The sequence below is a fragment of the Rhinolophus ferrumequinum genome, chromosome 25 (assembly GCF_004115265.2).
Source record: "Rhinolophus ferrumequinum isolate MPI-CBG mRhiFer1 chromosome 25, mRhiFer1_v1.p, whole genome shotgun sequence".
NCBI classification, from domain to species: Eukaryota; Metazoa; Chordata; class Mammalia; order Chiroptera; family Rhinolophidae; genus Rhinolophus; species Rhinolophus ferrumequinum.
This window is the reverse complement of record NC_046308.1, coordinates 3391606-3415840: the sequence shown is the minus strand read 5'-3', so window position 1 is coordinate 3415840 and position 24235 is coordinate 3391606. Positions and strand designations below refer to the sequence as shown.

Here is a 24235-nt window from a genome sequence, read left to right as displayed (position 1 = left end):
CTAGTTAATGGGAGAGGATAAAGGGAACCTTTCTGGGAAGCTGGTAATGTTCCATTTCTCCATCTGTGTCCTGGTTACTGTCCCATACCTGTCTTGTCAATTACCTGGGTGTTGTTTAAATTCATAGAGAGACACCTTATGATTTGTGTATTTTTGCTTGTATGCTATTCTTAAATTTAAAAGTTTACTTTAAAAAATGAAGGTAAAATACATGGCCAATAAATATATTAAATCCTTATCAGGAAGCCAGAAAAATAAGATACAATTTTTCACTCTTTGGGTTGGCAACAATTAAGTTTTATTTTGCAAGCTGTCTCAAAAATGTCTGGTTAGACACGGTTTGTTTGATTTAGGATGCAAACAGGCCCCTGCATTGCATTTGGTTATTATGGCTCTTAGGTCGTTTAAAACCAATAATCCTCCCCTCCCTTCACTTTTTATACCATTTACTTATCGAAGAAACTGGATCGTTGGTCCTGTACAGTACTCCCCATTCTGGATTTGGCTGACTGCTTCTGCTGCTTCTGTTTTTTTCTCCATCCCCTGTATTTCCGGTAAACTGTTCGTTAGATTTAGGGGCCAGATCAGGTTATGGCTCAAAGGGTTTTGGCAGGAATCCATCATAGGTGGCGCTGGTACTTCCTGCTACAGATTGGCGGGTCCAGGGCTGGACAACTTGGCCCCTCCAGTATCCAGTTCCCCACCAACTCTCGGTTTTAATCTCTGCATGATCGTCGCCTGGACCTATCATTTCATTACCGGCTGCAAAATAAGTTTCTAATTATGTCACTCCTTCCTCACTTACTAGCTGGACTTTTCTAAAAAGAACTTTCCCTCAAATATTTTGTGACTCTGAATGAAATACAGTTCTTTCAGTAAGGCAAGAAGGATGCTAGATGCTTTCCCTTTATTTAAACATTTCAGAATTAATGAATGAGCTGGTGCCGTTGCCATCGGCAACGGTGGCCAATTATTGGGTACCATTAAGTTCAATGATACATCTATATGTATATATATATTTCATGTTTTCCAATCAGTTGCAGCCATTTATCTTTGTTGAGGCTGTGGCAAGTTTTCCAGGCATGGGTTGCATTTTACGGAAAAGCTAAAAATAAAAATTATTTAAAAAAAAAAAGATTAAAACCTCACCAGGTCAGGGAGGGCTTCTGGAGGGTGGGGCGGGGAGACAAAGCAACCTCAACCTAGTCCCGCGGGCTCCGGCCAGGTCCATGGCTGGTCCCCGCGTCTGGGGGCGGGGCCAGGCGTGGGCAGGGCCGTCGCGCCTTTGCGCGCGGGGCGGGGCAGGTGGCGCAGCAGCGGCAGCGGCGGGCACCAGCGCGGCGCGCGGTCCTCCAGCGCGCCTACGCGGTCCCCGCCGGAGCCGCGGCGTCCCTCTGTAGGGCCCTCACCCTTCTTCCTGACCCCTGCATCCCGCCGGCCCCAGGATGGGAGCACGCGCCTCGGCTGGGCCCCAGGCCCGGGCTGGGCTCCTGCTGCTGCTGCCGCTGCTGCTCGGGCTGCTGGCCCCCGGCGCGCAGGCGGCGCGGGGCCGAGGCGGCACCGAGAAGAACAGCTACCGCCGCACTGTCAACACCTTCTCGCAGAGCGTCAGCAGCCTGTTCGGCGAGGACAACGTGCGCATCGCTCAGAAGGTGGGTGTCGGGCCCGCGCCCGCGGTCACCTTGCCCCGGCCGCCGCGCACCTGGCGCCGGGGCCGGCCTGGGCCGTGCGCGGCCTCCGCGGCGTGGAAGAAGGGTGCCCAGTCCGGGGACGGGGGTGGCCGGCCTGCGCCCCGAGGCCTGCCTGGCCAGTGTCGGCTCTGGTGGCCGGTTCCGGCTTGGGGCCAGGTGCAAAGCCGCGGGGCGCCGTCTGTTCCACGCTGCACTTCTCCTTGGACCTTGCCCCCTAGGGCGGAGCAGCCGGGCTTCTCCTGGGCAGCGCTGACGCCGACCGCGCCTCTCATTCATTCATTCAACACGTTTGAATGAACACCTACTATGAGCCAGGCACCGTGCTGGGTGCCCAGGGGGCGCCCTGCCCGCTTGCGCCCTCTACCCACGCTGCTGCGCTCTTCTCTTCCCCTGAGCACCTTAGGCCCTCCTCCTCCGGCTTTTAAGATGTTTAGGCTTCTTTCTTTCTTTCTTTTTTTAATTTACAAGAAAAGAAAGGGAACGATGCGTACTGTTCTGTTGCTTTGGCAACCTGGCTCATTAACCCTCCTGAGCGCCTACTGTGTGCCAGGCCTTTTACTTGAAGCGTTTTGTTCACTGTGAAGCCGTTTAGGAGCCTGCAGCCCCCTGAGGTGATGTTGAGACCTCAGAAGGAGCTCAGGGAGGCTCCCCACTCCACGATTGGTCCGCTGGAGCTGGGTGGGATAGGCACGCAGTTCGGGGCAAAAGGCCACCAGTAGCTCCCCAGAAAGGGGAAGTAAATGGGGGACAGTTGCATGTGGTAATGTGGTTCCTTGAGTACTGCTCTTGCCCTCCTCTTACTCCTTTGCGCGCGTCCTGGCGTTTTGGAATGGAGAGAAGTTTGGGTTGAAGTTTGGGCTCTGTTATTTGGCTTCAAGTTCTGGCTCTACTACTTACATGCCTGATGGCTTTAGGAAAGTGGTTTCCCTTCTTTGAGCCTCAGTTTCTTTATCTTGTTAAATAGGGATAATACCACCCCCTTCAGTAAGAGACTGATTGTAAGTGGTGGGCCAGAGTAATGGCTGAGTTGGTATCAGCTGCTGTTGGCAGTTCCACCCTAGCTAGGGTACAAATCAGCATTGCTGAGCCCTGCTGGAAGGACCTTCAGGGTTCAAAAACGTTTTCTGGTGCTTGAGATGGAGGGGGAAAAAAGAACCTTGAAACCCAAATCAGACTGGCTGGATATTCTTACTGGATGAAATGAAAGACAGGTTAATTTTGTTGGGGAAAGGAACGTCTGACCATCCTCTCCTGTGGGTGTGTGGATGCCTCTTGGGGAGGCTGTGGGTTCGGAGGAGAGAACTCTTTGTCGGTGGTAGAGGATGTGAGCAAGGTGAGACTGCCTGCCCTGGGCGATTGGAGAGCAGAAAGCATTTGTTTTAGAGCAGAAGGAAGTCTTACTTCTTTGTGCAGGATAAGCAGAAAGAAGCGATGTGTCAGCTGAGGGTTCTGTGTGAGAGTCTGAGGTCCACGGACATGAATAACAATACCGATGTGCAAGGGCCTATCTTCTGGGTTGGGATCAATAAGACAGCGGTATTCTGGCAAAGAATCTGAGAATCTGGGGGTCCGAAGAATTCTTTTAGGGGTCAACCAGAGTTTGTGCCTCCAACAGAGATGATGGTAATACTATCTCCTGTTATTTCCTTAAAAGGCGCAAAGTACTTTCATCATTAGAGTAACTCATTTAATCCTTAGAACAATCCCATGGGGTAAGTACTGTTACCGTTTCAATTTTACAGGTGGGGAAACTGAAGCATGGGGTGGAGAAGTGACTGGCATCACGTCTGGCTGAGTGGCAGAACCAGGATTTGAACCCAGGCAGAGTGGGCCTGGAGCCCATCCTAGTACCCTCACCGGTCTTCCTGCCTCGTGACCCTTCTTGGTTTCTTCAATTGGTACAACATGTAGAATGAGGTTGACCTGACTTACTTCCAGCTGAGTGTAGCCCACACCATCCAGGCTTGGTTAGATCGTTTTGTTAATCTTAGTGAAAAGAAAACTGGGTCAGCTAGCAACTATAGTTTTCATCACGCCTGGGTTTACTAATTAGAGCCAGAGCTGCTTGGTGGGTTGTGAAGTTCGAGCATGTTTAAAGAACCACCTTATTTTCTAATCTAGGACTTGTCTAAAATAAACCCACAACCTTATGGTTTGGAGCATGGACCTTGCTGACGAGTAGACATAGGTTTGAATCCCAGCTCTGCTTCTCACTAGCTCTGTGACTTTGGGACAGTTGCTTAACGTCTCTGTGTCCCTTTCGTGCAAAGGAGATCAATTGGGGGTTAAATGTGGTTAGTCTGGATGTATAATACCAGGCACTGAATAGTGTTTAGTTAATGGTTGAAGATATTTACATAAGAAAGGGATCCATCTGCTAGGAGAGTGATGTATTCATTAATTCATTTAACAGTTATTAAGCAACTTGTACTCGAGTGCTCATAGCAGCACTTTTCACATTAGCCAAAAAGTGAAACAGCCCCATGCAGCCATAAAAAGAATGAAGTATTGACACATGCTGCCGGTATGTGTCCAGTGAAGTACTAGTACATGATACACAGATGAACCTTCAAAAAAAAATAAAGGGATACAAAAGGCCACATATTGTATGATTTCATTGATATGAAATGTCCAGAATAGGCAAGTCCATAGAGACAGAAAGCAGATTAATGGTTGCTCAGGGGAGAAGGCAGGGGGAGTGACTACTAAATTAACAGGGATGAAAATGTTCTGAAACTAGATAGTGGTGACGACAGCACAGCATTGTGAATGTACATATTGCCACTGGATTGTACACTTTAACATGGTTTAAATGGCCAATTTGATGTTATATGTATTTTACAACAATTTTTAAAAATTTCTTAAGCACCTACTCTGTGGAGCACGAGCAAGACAAAATGTCCCCTCTTGAGAAGCTTTCATGGGACAGGCTGTAAGTAAAAAAATAAATAAAACAAGATTATTTCAGCGGTATAGGTGCCATTAAAGAAACGAAACAGGATGGTGTAATAATAATGGTGGATGATCTTTGTTTAAGCTTCTCATGTGTCTGGCACGGTTCTAAGATAGAGGTTCTGTTATCACCCCTGTTTTACAGACAAGGAAAGTGAATCAGTGGTAGATAGCTGGCCACGTCCACACTCATAACTCCTGCAGAACTGAGAATAATGGAGGGGAAGTGAGCTGAGTGAGAAAGAGCAGGAGGGACAGAGCATCCCAGGGAGAGAGAACAGCACATGCAAAGGCCCAGTGGTGGAAACCGGCTTCGTGCGGGGGAGAGCCAGTGTGGGTTGGTGCATGGCTGCAACAGAGCCAGGGAAAGAAGGAGACATGTATCACGCTGGACCCAGGGGTTAACAAAGTAGACTCAATCGTGCAAGAAAGGCATTGCAGAAAGCCAACAGGACGGGGTCCAGGTGTCCTGCCTGGAGCAAGGGGCATGAGTTGGGTCTGGGAAAATGGGTTGGCAAGGAAGGGAAGGTTTGGGACAAGGTTGGTGGCAACGTTCCCAGGTGGCTGCATTGAGGTCTGGATCATGGGGAGCACAGGGAAAAAAAAAAAAATCTAGCAGGACTGATATGGTGGGAACATCTGAATGCCAAGCTGAGAGCTGGTGTTTTTTTTTTCTTGCTCCTTTGCTTTTGTTTTAGTTTAGTTTAGTTTTTTTTTCTTTTTTAAAGAATCTTAACATTTCTAGGTCTTTAAAAAAAAATAAGGCCATAGTTTCGTGGAATACCATTTCAAATAGTTCAAAAGTTAAAAAAATAATCTGCCTCCTACCTCTGACCCCATCTCCGGTTCTCCTGCCCAGAAGCAGCCAGGTGTTCAAAGTCTACATAAGCATATAGGTATATACTTGTAGATCCCTTGTTGGTTTTCTGTTTGTTTTACACTATGTATGCTGCTCTGTACCTCCTTTTTCAATTAAACTTTGGAGATCAGTACATAAAGTCTTGCTTCCTTCTTTTTGGAGGGCTGCAAAGAGCAAATTATTGTAAGGATGTACCATAATTTCACCCACATCTAATGGTGGAATGGTAGGCGTTTTGTTAGTTTCCTGTCTTTTGCCACTCAAACAAGGCTGCAGTAAAGACCTCTCTTTACAGATTTGTGTGGGTGTGTATGCGCCCATAGACAAATTCATGTGTAAATTGTTAGAAATGGAATTGCTGAATCAAAGGGCCTGTGCATTTGAAACATTTTTAATTTAAATATAACTGGTGCACTTTTGTGCCTCATCAGTATAAAGAATGGTCACGCCCTAAGCACCCATGTGACTAGCTTGGGGATCTAGAAATGGATTGTTCAGCCATCTCTGCCTCAAGATAACCACTCTCCCGACTTCTGATAACATAAATTCGTTTTATCTGCTTGTGTCCTGTATATTCCATATGCACTTCTAATCTTGAGAGACTACTGAATTGTTTATCAGATTTGTGTATTCTAGTTACTCGCATCAAACACACGTGAGGGCTGGCTGGTCCCCAAACCTGGTCCTACAAAGAGTATCATTAAACTTGTTGGCTTTTGTGTTTGAGATAGATGGTCTTCTCCCTGACTCAGAATCTTATTGGCATTTTCTTTTCTGGGAAATTGCCTTTTGTTTTCTTTGCCATTTTTCTATCAAACTGTTAGGTTTTTTTGTTTGCATTTTTGGCTGTTTGCAAGAAAAATCTTTTCAGCAAAATCACTTTCCACTCTTTTTTTCCCCCACCAACATTTTAACGGCTTCATGGGGGTGTAATTGACATTACACTTCAACAGACTGCACATATTTAAAGTGGGACAAAAGTGGACAAGTTGGTAAGTTGTTTGACATAGGCATATACCCATGAAAACATTACCACAACCAAAATAATGTTTCCTCTAACTTTTTATTTTGAAAAATTTCAAAGTACTGAAAAATTGAGAGACTAGAATAAGGAACAGCTATGAACTCTTCACCTAGGTTCATCAGTTGTTCACATTTTTCCACAATTGTGTTGCTTTTTCTCTACACACACAACACACACACACACACACACACACACACACACAGAGTTTTTCACTGAACCATTTCAAAGTCTGTTGCACACATCATGACACTTCCTCCTACAGAACTGCAATACTGTCATCCCCTCGAAGAAACTTCAATTTAGTACAATAAAATTTTGTAATATACAGTCCCTATTCACATTTCCTTTGTAGCGTTTTTAAAAATCCAACTTGCAATCAAGAATTGCTCATTGCATTTGGTTTTCACATCTCTTTCATCTTTTTTAGCCTGTCAAAGTCCTCTCACTTTTTCGAGGATGCAGGAAGCATTTATGACTTTGACATTTTTGTCTTTTTTTTTTTGTAACAGCTTTGTTAGCTGTTATAATTCAGATACCATACCATTCATTCATCAAAAGTTCAGTGCTTTTTAGTATATTCAGAGAGTTGTGCAACTCTCATCCCAATTTTAGAACACTTTTATCACCCCAAAAAGAAACTCCGTGCCCCAGTTAGCAGGGACTCCCCATTGCTCCCAGCCCCTGGCAGCTCATAATCTACTTTCTGTGGCTACGGATTTACCTGTTCTGGACATTGCATATCGATGGAATCACACTGTGGTCTTTTGCATCTGGCTTCTTTCACTCAGCGTTGTGTTTTCAAGGTTCACCTTTGGTGTAGCGTGTGTCAGCACTTCATTTTCTCTTATGGCTTCTTATTTATCCATTCATTGGTTGATAGACACCTGGGTCTTTTCCACTTCCTGTGACACTGCTATACGCATTCACGCGCAAGTTCTTTTGCAAACACATGTTTTCAGTCCTTTGGGGTAGACTAGCAGTGGAATTGCTGGGTCACGTGGTGGCTCTCATGTTTCAAGGAACCTCCGTAGAACTGCACGGTTTCACGTTCACACCGGCAGGGTATGAGGCTTCCTGTTCCTTCTCACGCTCGCCAAACACTTGTTACTGTCTGTCTTTTTGACACTAGCTCTCCTCATGAGGCTGACGTGGTATCTCACTGTGGCTTTGACCGGCCAGTGTCTTTTGCAGTGTCCCACAGGGTGTATTGTCTGATTGCTTCCTCGGGGTGGAAAGAAAATAGTGAGAGCACACAGTTCTAGGGAGAACTCTGCCGAAGGGGTTTGGGTCCTTGCTGTGGAAGCACATCAGGGCACAGGGTGCCAGCTTGTCCCATGCCTTTGATCTCTGGTGGAAGCTCGTGGACGTTCGGCCCTCTTTTTCCCATTTGTAATTCACTCATGAATGGCACACGTTCCAGCCCTTTGGGTCCAGGCGATCTTGCATTTCATTGTGTTCCTCTGAGCTGCAGGAACCCTGGCAGCCCTGACTTACCCAAGATGTATTTGCCCTTAGGGCCTGATTCTCCCGGGGCAGGAAGTCGTCTGGAGGTGGGTGCCCAGGCCTCTGGCTGCAAGGGGAGGGGTGAGGAAATCCCGAGTGTGAGGAGTTTTGTCCCCTCCCACATCCATGGCCACAAGCCCCCTCGCTTTGTTCACCTGAATCTCTCTTGTTTTAACTTTTCATCCTGAAAATTGTCCAACACACACAGAGGGAGAAAGAATCGTAGACTGAACCCCTGCCCTCATCACGCAGCACTTCTATTGATCAACTCTCTTCCATTTAAAACAAACTTTTAAAAGTTTTCAGTTAGAGTTGACATACAGTGTTATATTAGTGCACAGCACAGTGGATCGACATTTGCACAACGTAGGAAGTGATCCCCCAGTAAGTCTAGTCCCCACCGGACACCCGACATAGTTATTACAATCTTGTTGACCTTACTCCCTGCGCTGCATGCACTTCACATCCCCGTGACTGTTTTGTAACCACCAACTTGTACTTGTTAATCCCTCTCCCTCTTTCAACCCATTCACCCAACCCCCTACGCCATTCTTGTTGTGTCTACCCCCCCTCAGAAACATTTTTAACCTGCAATAGTATTTTTAATCTAAGACATACAAGTTTGGAGTGGAGGTCGGGCTTTCGTCATTGCTGGGAGTGCCAGGGTTAGGGGGCCACCCCACCATTCCTGGGTCTGACAGAAACAACCCCAGCAGCCCCAATATGGGGGCCTGTACTGTGTGCTGGCCCCCGGCCGAGGTCTGTACAGGTTCTGATGGGGAGTCCTCTCTCCGTCCCATTTTACAGCTGCGAAAACTGAGGCACAGAGAGGTTTAGCAGCGTGAGCAGGAATGTCTCTTGCTTCCCAAATAACTGCCTCCTCACACCATTTCTGAGGAGTTGGGGCCATTTTAAAGGCCCGATATCTTTTTCTCACAAAAGCCTCGGTGTGGAGCCCTTTCCTTATTCCTCCATTTGAATAAATTCTAAAAATTGCTATCTATCGACACACATGTGCAAAGTGTACATACTTTAAAGAATGATGACAGAAGAAACAAAATGTAATATGTCCGTAAAATGGAATGGTATTTGGCAGTGAAGAAAAATTGAGTTGTGATTCATGCAACAACACAGGTGAACCTTGAAAATGTTATTCTGAGTGAAAGAAGCCAGATACAAAAGGTCATGTATTATATGATTCCATTTGTGTGGAAAGTCCGGGAAAAGCAAATCCATAGAGACAGACAGGAGATTAGTGGTTGCCCGGGTTGGGAGGAAGAGGGATGGAGAGTGACTACGCATGTGTGCAAGGCTTCTTTTGTGGTGATGAAAATGTTCTCGAATTACATTATGGTGATGATTTTTTTTTTTTTATGGTGATGATTGTACGAACCTTGTAAATATTCTAAATGTAAACGATCTGTCAGTAAAGCTCTTTAACAACAACAACAACAACAACAAAGAATTATAACTAAACCAACACCAGTGTGCCTTGTATCTGGGTGAAGATACGTTCTCCCAACCTCTCTTCCCCCCGCCACCCAAACCCCCAAAGAGAGGGGTAGTCACCTCTCTTCTCTCTGACATGTATACTTTCTGGCATTCTCCACATAGTCTTTTGACGTCTTTTTTTTTTTGTTTTTTAAATCAACTCTCCCATTATTTTGTTTAAGCCTTCCGTTGTTTTTACTAGCAGCTTTATGGAGGTCTAATTCACGTACCATACAATTCACCCATTTAAAGTGTACAATTCGATGGATGTTTGTACTATATAGAGTTGTGCAGCCATCACCGTAGTCCACGTAAGAACATTTTCACCACCCCCAAAAAGAAATCCTGTACACTAGCCCCTGGGATCCACTAACCTGTGTTCTGATCACGGACTTGCCCTTTCTGGACATTTCAAACAAAAGGAATTGTACAACGTGTGGTCTCTGTGTCTGGCTTCTTCATAATGTTTTCAAGGTTCATCCATGTTTGGAGCATGTATCAGAGCTTCATTCCTTTTTTATGGCCAAATAATATCCCATTGTATGGCTATGCCGAGTTTTGTTTATTCCCCATCAGCTGATGGCTACGTGATCTTTAAACATATAGATTCGCTTAGCGCCATTACCGAAGGCTGATTATTGAATGCTCTAATAACCAGATGGGGCAAGTGCTATTACCTCCATTTGTCGGCTGAAGACTTGGAGATCTTAAGAATACATACGACATGCCCAGGGCCAAGCTACCAAGTAAGAGGCCTCTGACTCTGGCTGTCGAGCCCTGGCAGTTAAGCTCCCGGCCCCGGGCACACTCAGCCAAGCCACAGTGCCAACACGGAGATTGCTGGGCTCCTCTGCTCTCCTGGTTGTGATTTAACCCTGCCCCTCCTTCTTCCTCTGTCCTAGACGCACATTCCACCCAGGATATCCAATTTAAAATGCTGTAGCCAATTTACTCTGAGGCATTCATCCTCCACATGTGAGCCAAAGGGCATGTGTACACGGGCCCATTGGCTGTAATAGCACAGTTTGGGAACTACCTAGGTGTCCATCAGCAGGGGATTGGTTAAATACCATCTTTAAAAAGAACGAGGCAGCTCTGTACAGGCTGAGGTTGAGTAATCACCAAGGCAGAGTGTTACAGAGAAAAACTGCAGAATTGCACACATATGCTACTATTTGTGGAAAAAATATTGGTTTGTGCCATTATTCACCCAGTGCATCCAAGGGAGACTACAGAAGTGAGTGTTATCAGTGGTGCCCTCCAGAAAGGGATTTGGGGTGTGGGGAGGGAGATGGGAGATGGGAGGCTTACTTTTCACCAAATTCCCATTTGTAGCTTTGGGTTTTGGGCCATATGTACAGAATATCACCTACTCAAAAAAATAAGGTTTCTTAAAACTTTTGTATGAATTTTTGTAATAAAAAATAAAAGTAAGCCATGCAAATAATAATAATAATAATGTGCAATGAGGCTACACCTCATATCATATTACTCTAGCCCAGTGATTCTCCCAAATCACCTGTACAGCTAAGAAAGACCTCCCAGGCCCTGGGTCCCTAAAGCTGGAGAGGGCGTGGGTCTCTGTCATTCCCATGGATACAGCTTACGTGTAAGAACCACCTTTCTCACCTGTCAGCCTTTTAGAGCTACTCCCTTGTCGCATCGCTTCACCTCCAGGTGAAATAGATCAGAGGCGTAAACGCCCACATTTCCAAATGAGAAACCAGAAGTACAAACTGCCAGTACTAGTCACAGGGATGTAAAGCACCGCAGAGGGAATACAGTCAGTAATATTGTAATAATCACGCATTGCCAGGTGGGAACGAAGCATAGGGGGAGAGGGAGGGATCACTTCGTAAGTTATGTAAATGTCTAACCATTATCCTGTATGCCTGGAACTAACATAATATTGCATGTCAACTCTAATTGAAAAATACATTTAAGACATTAAAAATAAATAAGTAAAAATGAGAAATCAGGCAGAGGAAAGCGGAGACCTTGACAAAAAGGTCAGCAGAAGGCTGCAAGAGAAACGGGGTGTGGAGCAAAATGGCTCTGGGAGCGCTCCCATCTCCCAGGGGACATCACTTGGCCTGCAGAAGGGAGGTTGGACCAAATTTCTCTCAGTTCTTGGCCCACCGGCAGTTGGTCCACGCTCAAGTCAGTGCCCTGGGCTACTTGGCTACTCCTAGTGTGGCCGTGACCATGTCAGCTGTTTTCGTGCTGAACTATAAACTGATGGGCTTGGCTGGACTGGGAAGAAGGCAGCGTGGACCGAGGTAGTGATGACCCTTCTCTTGTTTCTGCAGTTCTTGACCAGGCTGACCGAGAGGTTCGTGCTGGGAGTGGATATGTTTGTGGAAACAATATGGAAAGTTTGGACGGATATCTTGGATGTTCTTGGCCTTGACGGTAGGTGAGGGGGGTAGTTGGGGGCACGGGATTCATTCAAGGTGCGGTTTTATTCTGGTGGTTCTCAAAGTGTGGAACCGGCACCCATGGTGAGAGTGGTAGGTGACACCCCTTGCGGGGGTGGGGGCAGTGATGATGTGTATGAAGACTTCTTATTGTAATGGCTGCACACATAAATGGTCCGCCAAAGCTGAGATTCACAGAGGCTACTTAGGATAAGGTGCCAGTGGGTGGTGCCAACTCGTCTGCCCCCTGGCAAAGTGCACGGACCAGAGGTGATTCTCTGGGTAGTTGGGGTCAGTGACACACTACTCCAGTTACTTAAACAGAAAGAGATTTAATACGGAGAGTGAGGTGCTCCCGGAATCATCAGAGGGTCTGAAGAGGCCACCTGTGTCCCCAGCCACGGCCGACCTGGCCTGCCAGGTGTTGCTAACCCTGTTCCAAGAATCGGGAGGACCGCTGCTGGAGCTGCTGAAGTTAAGAACACAGCCCGGGTCCAGGCTGCCACCTCTCTCTCCAGGAAGTCTGCAGCAGCCTCCTGTGTCAGGGTCCCCAAGACCACCCCAGGCTCAGTGACTCTAGGAAGACTCCCCCGACACTGCCTGGGGTCGTACTCACGGCTGTGGTTCATTCCAGCGTAAGGACACAAAGCACAGTCAGCAAAGCAAAAAGGCGCCTGGGGTGAAGTCCAGAGGAGACCGGGCTCTAGCTTCCAGAGTCTTCTCCCAGTGAAGTCACACAGGATGCTCTTAATTCACCAGCAGCGAGCTGTGACAACACGTGTGAAGTGCCGTCTAGCAGGGAAGCCCATCAGAGACCCTGCGCCCAGGGTGTTTATCGGGGGCTGGTCCCCAAGGCACCCTCTGCCTGGCAGGGACCAAAATTCCAGACTTCCCTGAAGGTCAGCATAAACCATACTGTTTGTACAGACAGTCAAGGCCCAGTAAGCCACGCGTATCAAGAAATGGAGCAACCACTCTCTGCATTGCGTGTTTTTTCCGCTCCGCCAACCAGTGACCTCCGTTCTCCCTGGACACTGACCAGGCGTTCCACAGATTTAACACAATTCTGACACGATCTACGTGGAGATAGCGTCAGATTCCTTAGATTCCACAGGTCAGGGGCTCAGTAGCACAAGAGTGCCCATTCCAGTTTGTCACCTGTGCTTCTAACCAACCACCTGTACCTCAGAGCTTCCCACAACCCCCTTCTCGGGTTCATGTAATTTGTTAGACTGGCTCACGAAAGTCAGGAAACCAGCTTTCTTTTTTTTTTTTTTATTTAAATTTATTGGGGTGACAATTGTTATTAAAATTACATAGATTTCAGGTGCGCAATTCTACATCACATCATCTATAAATTACATTGTGTGTTCACCACCCAGAAGCTTTCTTACTAGATCACTGGTTTATTGCAAAGTATATAACTCAGGAACAGCCAAATGGAAGACGTGCACGGGGCAGGGTCTGGGAGAAGGCCACGGAGTTTCCAGGCTCTCCAAGCTTAACGCATAAGCTCTCTGGACCCCTGACTTTCGAATTTTTCTGGCGGTGCCATCACACAGCCATGACTGATGAAATCATTGCCCATCGGTGACTGATTTAACCGGCCCCCCTCCCCTCCGCATAGGTCAGGAGGGTGTCCTGAAAGTTCCAACCCACTAATCACATGGCTGGTTCCCCTGACAACCAGCCCCCGTCCCTAGGGGCTTTCCAAAAGCCACCGTATTAACAGACTCAGGTGTGAGTGAAAGGAGCTTGTTATGAATTATCGCTGTCATCACTGAGAAAATGCCAAAGGTTTTAGGAGCTCTGTGCCAGAAATGGAGACAAAGACCAAATATATGTTTCTTGGTGTGAATGACAATACCTCACTCTGGAAATCCAAGTTCCCAGACACCAGCCAGGGGCCAGTCTTGCCAGCAGGTCTTCCTAGAGAGAGCAGCCTCGGCCCGCCACGTTAACTCTTTCCTGCACACCTCCTGACTCAGTGTCCTCCCTTGCCACTTGTGGTCCCTTCTCAAGCAATCAGGCAGAGTGATTTTTTTCTTTTTTTATTGTTACTTTTATTGTACAGAATGATTTAAAATCAAACATAAATCAGGTCAAGTCACTCTCCTTAAAACTGCCCAGTGACCTTGTTACACTTGGAATTGACACAGGACTGTGAGCTCCAAAGATCTGCCTAGCCTCCCTGCCCAGCCCTGCCTCCATCCAGTTCTTGGACGTGCCGTGGCTTTATCACAGCTTCCAGTCCCTGTACATGTTTCCTGCTGGGCGTGATGCCACCAGCCCTTTGCCTGCTCAGACTTTTTCATCGTCAGGTCTCTGGTACATGACACCTCCTCCGAGGAGCCCATCCTGATTACCCCATGTGAAGGGACCTTGTGTCATGCAGGGTCTCAGCTCCCGCTTCCCACACAAGAATGCAGAATATGGTGAGGCCAAAAAGAAACACCAATGGAGCCATGGATAGGGGGTTCATACCACTATATTCTCGCTGGCGGGTTGGAGATACAGGAAGCAGGATCCACACGATCCGCAATCTGCCATGCGCTTCTCTGCCAACCAACTGACTTGCCATGTAGCCACGGCAGTTATATCAGTGGCCAATGGCTAACTGGTTACAGCTGATGGCCAACAAGTCACAGCTGATGGCCATCTACTACCCGAGCCAGCACCTTTCCACGTGAGGCTGAGAGCCTGGAAATTGCTCTCTGGGACTCTGTCCCTACACCTGGTCTGTTTTCACACCACCCTGTCCTTCTCTTTATGGCACTCGTCTGCTACCGCGTCCCGTGTGTTTGTGGGAGGGGCTGTCTCCCCTCTGGAGTCTCATCTCCCGGGAACGTGGTCTTGCCTGTCTCCTTCAGGCTGTCTCTCAGCCCTGGCTTGGTGCCAGCACAAAGGGGCCCGTTATTAATACAAATTGTAGGACTGTTGCTCCATGCTGCTTCCAGGCTGGTGTGAGTTCAGTTGTCCTTCCAAACACCCCTGGGACCTGTGCGTGTGACCTTATTTGGGAAGTAGGTCTTTGAAGATGTAATGAAGTTAAGGGGAGGTCACCTGGCTTAGGGTAGGTCCTAAATCCAATGTCTGGTGTCCTTATAAAAAGAGGCACAAAGGGAGGATGAGACACGGAGAAGAAGGCCACGTAACAATGGAGGCAGAGACGCCAAGAGCCATCAGAAGCTGGAAGTGACGAGGCAGGACCCTCCCCTAGGGCTTGCAGTGGGCGCACGGCCCTGCCGACACCTTGATTTCGGACACCTGCCCTTCACAACAGTGAGAGAAGACATTGTGTTGTTTCCAGCCACCAAGTCTGGTCAGTTGTGACGGCCGCTCTGGGATGCCAGTGCAGCTCTGTTACATGCAGAGTCTGTCAGAATCCTCCCTTCGGCCCTTGTCACCCCCACCTTACAGATTGGAGACCAGGACTTGAGCCCAAAGCCGCACAGGTGGGGCGCCCTGGTTCCCACCACTGTCGTCCCTGCAGCCATTCGGAACCGTCTCCAGCCTTGCACGTTGAGTTCAACCTCTGGGGAGCCTTAGGCCGACTTGGGGCGCTTCGCTGCTCAGGCAAGGAATCAGAAGCAGCAGCATGGCCCTCTGAGAGGATGCTGTGTGGCTGCAGCCCCCCGGGGCCGCTGACGGCCCCTCCTGGGATGCAGGCGGAGCCAACGCATAACCCAGATGCAGCAACTGCATGCAATCCCGCTCGGAATCCGTGTTCAGAACCTGCCCAGATGGTGAGACTCTGTATTTGCAGCCATGACCACTGACTCCTGGAGAAGCAGACCTGATGGCAAGAAATTGCATGCATCTCAGAGTGAAAAATTCCAGAGTAGAGACAGCCTTCTGATTACACGGAGCGGACCAGAACAGAGCCGTTCTCGGGCGGAACCACGAGGCCATAAATGCTTGTGTTCCTGCATGTTCCCAGGTGAAGAATTCACTTCTGCACCATGGTTTTTCCCCTTTTATTTGATGCATAAGCTTCAGAGCATCCATAGGCCTTTGAAAGTTGTGTCTTATGCTTAGAAGTCCAAGTGTGTAAAAGACTTTACTGGAAACTACTCCCCAGTTGCATGTGCAGATACGAAATCTTTCCTTGAGGGCAATCCTCTAATTTCCTTCTTCAGAATGTTCCAGGGTGCTGGTTAAAATGGAGACTTCTTAGCCCAGAGCAGTCTGATGGGAATGGAATGCCAGCCACCCGTGTAATGTGAAATGTTCTAGCTGTCACATTAAAAAAGGAAAAAGAAACCAGTGAGATGAATTTTAATAACAAATTTTGGTTAGCCCAACAGATCCAAAATATTGTCATCTCAACTTGTCATCAACATGGAAAGTGATTAATGAGGCGTCTTACGTTGTGGGGGCGGGGGGATTATGTCTTCGAAATCCAGTTTGTATTTGACACATGTGGGGACAGAGTCCCAGAGAGCAGTTTCCAGGCTCTCGGCCTCACATGGAAAGGTGCTGGCTCGGTTATTAGATGGCCATCAGGTGTAATCAGATGGCCATCCGCCGTAGCTGGGTGGCCATCAGCTGTAACCAGTTAGCCATTAGCCACTAATATAACTGCCGTGGCTACGCTAGGGGGTTGGGTGGGTGGTTGGTTGGCAGAGAAGCGGGTGGCGGATTGCAGCTAGCAAGTGCAGTTAGCAAGTGGATTGTGGATTGCAGATCATGTTTATCCTACTTCCTGTGTCTCGCCCAGCTGCCAGCAAGACTGGGGTGCAAGAAGACCCCTCATTGGGATACTGGCGGATGTTTGCTTTTGTGTCTCGACCAGCCGCCATCGAGAATATAGTGGTATGACTCCCCTATCTATGGCTCCATTATTGTTCCTTTTTGGCCTCGCCATATCCTGCATTCTTGTGCGAGGAACGGGAGCTAAGACCTTGCGTGACAACACAGCGCATCTCAAATGAGACTCACCACATCTCCACACCCCCATGGCCAGCATGGCTCGAGCCCCACTCCATGTCTGCTGGCTCAGGACACTGCTGGGACGTAGAACACGTGGCTAGGTGTCAGAAGGGTAAGTTTAAGTCTCCCATCTTCATCAAGTTTTTACTTTCTCTGAAGCCTCTGAGGCCACTTCTGACAAAATGCTGCTGTGACTCCCTGCGTCGGAGTTCCTCCAGCTCTGTCCTGTCCTACTTGTGGGACCCTGGGCCGGTCACTCTCTGTGCCCGAGTCCCCATGTGGAAAATGCTATGTGTCTTGTCAGCAGCACATCGTGAGGATTAAATGACAATTCATGCAGAGCGGCCAGAACAGTGCCTCGTCCGCAGGAAATACCCAGTGACCCTCGATGGCTTCTGAAGAGGCTCTGCTCCAAAACTTAAGTTATGCAGTTCGCAGTTCTCTGTGCAGAGGCCGCCTGTGTCCGTCTGTGTCCAGAGCCAGCTTTCCCCTCCTCCATCCTGGGGACTCTACAGATGTGCAGTGACATAAAGCCAGGTCAGGCTGAGGACAAGTCCGCCACCAAAACTTCTAGTTTTCTTTGAGTGGTAACAAGGTTGAATGTGTCCCCCTAAAACTCATAGTTTGAAACTCAGAGTTGAAGTTTTAACTCCCAGGACCTCAGAATGTGACCTTATTTGGAAATAGGGTCATTGCAGATGTCATTAGTTAAGGTGAGGTCATACTGGAGTAGGGTGGCCCCCAATCCAGTATGACTGGTGGTGACCTCATAAGAAGGGGAAATTTGGACCCAGAGACACAAAGGGAGAAGCCACATGAACATGACGCAGTCATCAGGTGATGCGAGAATGCCGAAGGTTACTAACTGCCCACCAGGAGCTGGGCGAGGCCTGGAACGGAGTCTCCTGCAGAGGCAGAGACCCCAGAAGGAACACACACACACACACACACACACACACGTCGGTCTCAGACGTCGGCCTCCAGGACGGGGAGGGTGTCCGCTCCTCAGCTTGTGGCACTTTGTTATGGCAGCCCCAGGAAATGAATGCAATCCCTGTTTGCTCTAGGGCAGAACACCCCGAGTTGCTCTTGTTCTCTTTAGGACTTTTAGGACATCTAGGGAGCAAGGTTGCTTCTTACCGCCTCCCTTGACTGAAGCAGCTGTTTCTACTTAAGTCGTTGAATTGTGGCCTGCAGGTTAGCATTCTCACCTCCAGGCCAGGATCTCCCCCAGGTGACCCTGTACCTGCTCATCACCTATCTTAGCCCCTGGATAACATGATGGTACATGTTATGTGGCTTTGGACATATAGTCCACCATACTTCTCAAAGTATGCTCTGAGGAACCCTGGGGGGTCCCTTTTCCTAACAACATGTTTCAGTGAGGCCAGGCGTTCAACACATGCTTCAGTAATTTTTTTATATCCATTACATGTGGGTAATATTTTGAATATGTTGGGTTAAATATTTTAACATTCATTTTACCTGTTTCTTTTTGCCTTTTTTAATGAGGCTTCTAGAAAAGTTAAAATTAATACGTGGCTCACATTGATGGCTGGCATTCTATTTCTGTGAATTGAAAAACAGGTTGAGAACCCAACTCTCTCCTAACAAGCCAGATTAACGAGCTTTGCAAAAATGCAAAACAGTGCCACTGTTCTTGCTATGGTTTTTGTTGTTTGTTTTGGAAAACTGTTATTTTTTATGAAAAATATATTATTTGTGTTAACCTACAAGGGGTCATTGTTATTTTTAAACAAGTTAATAATAGCAGTGTTTAAAATTTATACCTTTTGCTTAATTTTGCTTTGAACCTAAAACACGTTTGAAAATTTGTCTATTTTTTAAAAAGCTTTAAGAAAAATTAGCCTGAAAGTGTGAGGTGTATTAAAGTACAAAATCATGAAGAAATATTTTTAAAGTTAAGAATTTATTAAAAATTGGTTTTAGTTTCTACTAGGTAAACATAAATAGACAGAACTCATACGTATAAATATTGGTTTAGTCTCATCCTCTGCAGGAGTTAAGTTTGAAAGTCAGCTCCAAAGTCGAAAGCACTAGTCCAAGTGCTCCGATGCCTCTGAAGGCACCAGGAAGCAGCCTGTCATCTGGCTTTTGGGGAGTCCTGGGGGACCCTGTGGCTTCAGCCCGGGAGAAGGTGGCTGTTTGCGAGGTTGGGCCCCAGGCGCAGTGGCCAGCTTGCGCACGGCAGTCTGACCACTTGTGGGGTTGGGGGGAGGGTGCAAAACATTCACACTGCAGGTGCATTTAGAGACTGGGAAGTCCCAGGTTCCAGACGTTTCGTCTCATGCTTGCTCTGGGTCCACACTCACCCACTCCACATCGTCACATCCCACATCACCCATGCCCTGCTCTTCCCCTCATGCACAGAGCAGGTTGTGCGTTGGCCGGTAGATCTCAAAACGAGGCCCTCACACCAGCGGCCGCAGCAACAGCGTCCCTAGGAACTTGTAAGCGGTGCGGATTGCCTGGCCCAGCCCTGACCTACGGAATCGGTGTCTTGGGGTCGGGCCCAGCTGCCTGTGTTCATAAGCCCTTCGGGGTTTTCTGGGACCCACACTCAAGTTTGAGAACTGTTGGTGTAAGTTAAATGCACGTAGCAGGTAACTCCCCTTGAGTATGGTAACTGACACCGTGAAGAGACAATCAGGCAATTCCAGAATGTAGGTCTTTCTGCAAGAAAATGAGTCTGGACAAACTAGTCTTCAGAAGGTCCGTGTCATGGGACTGTTTTAGGTTAAAGAAGACTGACGCACCGTGGCCACATGAAGCACAGAAGCGTGATTGGGTCTTGGCTGGGGGAGAACAGATATAGTAAATATATTCCTGGATAACTGGGGGAGTGTGTATGATATTATGGAATTCAATATTCTTAGGTGCGATCGTAGTATCATAGGTCCTGGGTGTTGAGGGAAATATTAGGTTTATTCTTAAAAGGTGGAAGCCATCAGAATTAGAAAGGAAGAAGTAAAACTGTCCCTATTTGCAGATGACATGATTTTATGTATAAAAAATCACCAAAACTGTTAGATTTAATCGATGAATTCAGTAAAGTTGCAGGGTACAAAATTTACATATAAAAGTCAGTAGCGTTTCTATACACTAACAATGCATTATCTGAAAGAGAAATAAAACGATCCCATTTACAATAACATCAAAAACAATAAAATACTTAGGCATAAACTTAGCCAAGGAGGTGAAAGCTCTCTACTCTGAAAACGATAAGACATAAATGAAAGAAATCAAAGAAAACACAAATAAATGGAAAAGTATCCTGTGTTAATGAGTTGGAATAATTAATATTGTTAAAATGTCCATGTTACCCAAAGCACCTACAGATTCAATGCAATCCTTATCAAGCTTCCAATGGCATTTTTCACGGAAATAGAAAAAAGTCCTAAAATTTATCTGGAACTACAAAAGACCCTGATAAGCCAAAGTAGTCCTGAGAAAGAAGAACAAAGCAGGAGGCATCACATATCCTGATTTCAGGATCTAGGAATCAAAACAGTATGGTAGTGGCATAAAAACAGACAAGCAGACCAGAGGAACAGAATCGAGAGCCCAGAAACAAACCCATGCATACATGATCAACTAATATTTGACACGGGAGCCAAGAATACGTGATGGAGAAAAGGTAGTCTCTTTAATAAAATTGGAAATTCACATGTAAAAGAGTGAAACTAGACCCCTATCTTACACCACAAACAAAAATCAACTCAAAATGGATTAAAGACTTAATGTAAGAACGGAAACCATAAAACTCCTAGAAGAAAACATAGGTGGTAATCTCTTTGATGTTGGTCTTGGTGATGATTTGTTAGATTTGACACCAAAAGCAAAAATAAACAAGTGGAACTACACCAAACTAAAAAGTTTCCGCACAGCAAAAGAAATAATCAACAAAATGTAAAGAACCTATGGAATAGGAAAAAATATTTGTAACCCGTATACCTGTTAAGGGGTTAACATCCAAAATATATAAAGAACTCAATATTCAATAACAAAAAGCCAAATAATCCAATTTTAAAATGGGCAAAGGACCCGAATAGATATTTTCCCAAAGACTGTAATGAATGGCCAACAGATACGTGAAAAGGTGCTGATCAATATCACACGTCATCAGGGAAATGCAAATCAAAACCACAGTGAGATACCACCTCACAGCTGTTGGAATGGCTCTTTTCTAAAAGATGACAAATGCTGGTGACGATGTGGAGAAATGGGAACCCTGGTTACTGTGGGTGGGATTGTAAATTGGCATAGCCACAATAGAAAATAGTATGGAGGATCCTGGAAAAGTTAAAAATAGGATACTCTATGAGCCAGCAATCCCTCTTCTGGATATATACATCCAAAGGAAATAAAACCAGTATGTGGAAGAGATGTCTGCACCCCCATGTTCCCTGCAGCATTATTCCCAGGAGCCAAGACGCGGAAACACCCTAAGTGTCCACGGCAGATGAATGGATAACGAAGTTGTGATATATACGAGTATAATGGAATATTGTTCAGACATAACAAGAAGGAAATCCTGCCGTTTGCGACAACATGGATGGACCTGGAGGGCATCATGCTAAGTGAAATAAGTCAGAGAAAGACACATACTGTATGATCTCATTTACATGTGGACTCTTAAAAAAAAAACAACTCATAGAAAAAGAGATCAGATTTGTGGTTATCAGAGACAGGATGGGGTGTGGGGGAGTTGGTTGAGGGTGGTCAAAAGGTACAAACTTCCATATGTAACGTACAACGTGGTGACTCTTGTTAACCCTGCTGTGTGGTACATTGGAAAGTTGTTAAGGGAGTACTAGATCCTAAGAGTTCTCAGGACAAGGAAAAAAAATCGTGTTTTTTTTTTTGCCGTTTTGGTATCTACGTGACATGATGGACGTTATCTAAACTTACGGTCATCATGTCACAATATATGTAAGTCCAGTCATCACGCTGCACGCCTTGCCTTCTGCACTGCTGTATGTCCATTGTACCTCAATAAAACGGGGGGCAAAGCGTGCTGAAGTATGACGTGTGCATCTGTCAAATGGTTTGGTAAAAAAAAAGATGTGACTAGAGAGATGGAGCACAGTGTTTAACAATTGTTAAAACTAGGTGGTTTCAATAGGAGTACTTTACTGTTATTTTAACTTTTCTGTTTCAAAATTTTCTTAAGTTGGGCACACAGAAGACGCAACTCCTCCATTTCACTCCATGCTTAGGATGGAACTTCATGTGTGGGTACCAGTTACGATTAGATTTGGCTGTGAGTAAAACACCCCTAATAATAGCAACTTAAACAAGATGGAAACGTGTTTCTCTTATGTGAGAATTCACAGGTAGGTGGTTAGGCGGGTAGGTAGCTTTGCAGCACGTGGTCCTCAGGACCCAGGCACCTTCCATCTTATTGCTCCCCGATAGGTGACTTTTCTTCCCTCATGGCCCAAGACAGCTGCTCCCACTCCTACCATCGCATCCACATTCCAGCAGGCAGAAGAAGAAGAGGTAAAGGGCACAGTCCTGCTACTTTCAGGAAAAGCCCCTTGAAGCTACCACAAAACATTTCCTCTTCCCTCTCCCTGACCAAAGCTTAGCCATGTAGCTGTAAGGGAGACTGAGACAGGCCTTTGTCCTGGGCAGCCATGTGCCCAGCCCGAAACTGGGCATTTGTTATATGGCAGACAGGAAGGAAGGACATCAAGGGAGAGTTTGCAGGCTCTTCCCCGCCATGACAGGTGTTTTGAACCCACGCTACAGCAGGCAGGCTGAAGGGCATGCCCTGTATTTCGCTAGGGTAGTATGAAGGTTACTGAAGCAGCTTAGTTCCTTGGGCTTTTGCAGATGCCAAGCACATGAGCTGTGCTGCCCCCCGCCCCACCTTGTCGGGAAACCCCTGACTCCATATAACCAGCCACTGTCCCTCTTTTCTGTTCTGCAGTCTCGAACCTGTCCCAGTATTTCAGCCCCGCCTCGGTGGCCAGCAGCCCAACCCGTGCCCTCCTGCTGGTCGGTGTGGTCCTCCTGGCCTACTGGTTCTTGTCTCTGACCTTGGGCTTCACCTTCAGCCTCCTACACGTGGCATTTGGCCGCTTCTTCTGGGTGTTTCGGGTCATCCTGTTTTCCATGTCCTGCGTGTACATCCTGCACAAGTACGAGGGGGAGCCGGAGAACGCCATCCTGCCCCTGTGCTTCGTGGTGGCCATCTACTTCATGACTGGGCCCATGGGCTTTTACTGGCGTGGCAGCCCCAACAGCCCCAGCGTGGAGGAGAAGCTGGAGCACCTGGAGAACCAGGTCCGACTGCTCAGCATCCGCCTCAACCGGGTGCTAGAAAGTCTCGACCGCGCCAACAGCAAGTGACAATCAGCCAGCCGGCCGGGTCCCCTCACACCAGCGCCCTCTCTCAGAAAACAGAAAAGAAAAAAGAAAAAAAGAACACCAAACCCCAAACAATCTTAATAAACATTCCTGAACAAGAGAGTGGCGCTTGGTGAGGGTATTTCCGGCCACAGGCAAACTCGTAGGATGCGTGCCAAGGGGAACGATGAGATCGTTTACGTAGAACTACCTACGAAGTGTCATTAGCGGAAGAAATATTTTTTAAACAAAGGATATAACCATATTAGCTGTACAGTCAGAGAAGTTTATCTGCATAGAGCATAAAGTTAATTTTTTCAAGCATTTAAATACATCTTTTGTAAGGTTTTTTAATAAAGGCAGACCCGAGTCAAGTTTATTAAAACTTTACGTGGAGGGGAAGAATATGCTAATTCAACATTTTTAGAAAAGTTAAGGGTTTCTTTTCACAGTGTAGGGATTACTGGGTGAGGTCTGTGCGTTCTTTTCATGTTCCAAAATGGTGAGCTTCATTTTATGTTATCTTTGGTTGGTGTTGACCGAGCTGATGAATGTTGTCACTTACGAATGTAGATGGTTGGGCTTGAAGTGGAAACTAAATGTCTCTTGGATCTTAGTGACGCGAGCCAAGCTGCCGTCGATTCGATTTCTAAGTGAAGAAGTCATTATTTGTAGGAAACTTGATATTCCCATCCCAATCTGTGCTTGGATGAATTTTAACCTCAATGTTTTGTGAAGGAAAAGCTCAAGGACGGGGTGAAGAAATGTCTTTGGGGTCAGATGTTAGGAGCTATCTGGGTAGGCGTCCAGGCTCACCCAGGAATCCTTTTGATGTCCCAATTTCACTGTGTGCTAGCTAGGCCTATATAGGAAAGATGAACTCTCAAGGGTGTTTTGTTTATTTATTGCATTTTTGGTTTTGGTTGACTCGGGACCTTAGAAGGAAAACAAACCATAGCAGCTAATAACATTTTCAAGTCTGTTGCTGCTT

General features: G+C 46.7%; 1 protein-coding gene across 2 annotated transcripts; it reads left to right on the top strand.

Moving 5' to 3' along the window:
* The first annotated feature begins 1285 nt into the window (after positions 1-1285).
* On the top strand, positions 1286-24173 carry BRI3BP (BRI3 binding protein). Of its 2 annotated transcripts, XM_033097388.1 has the most exons (4): positions 1286-1652; positions 11830-11932; positions 22309-22392; positions 22826-24173. In XM_033097388.1, exons 1-4 carry the CDS (start codon positions 1446-1448, stop codon positions 23245-23247), a joined length of 816 nt encoding a protein of 271 aa, XP_032953279.1. In that variant the 5' UTR covers positions 1286-1445; the 3' UTR covers positions 23248-24173. The 2 variants fall into 2 exon arrangements, with proteins under 2 accessions (XP_032953279.1, XP_032953280.1); XM_033097389.1 differs by lacking the exon at positions 22309-22392 and having other exon boundaries at positions 1287-1652.
* Positions 24174-24235: the final 62 nt, after the last annotated feature.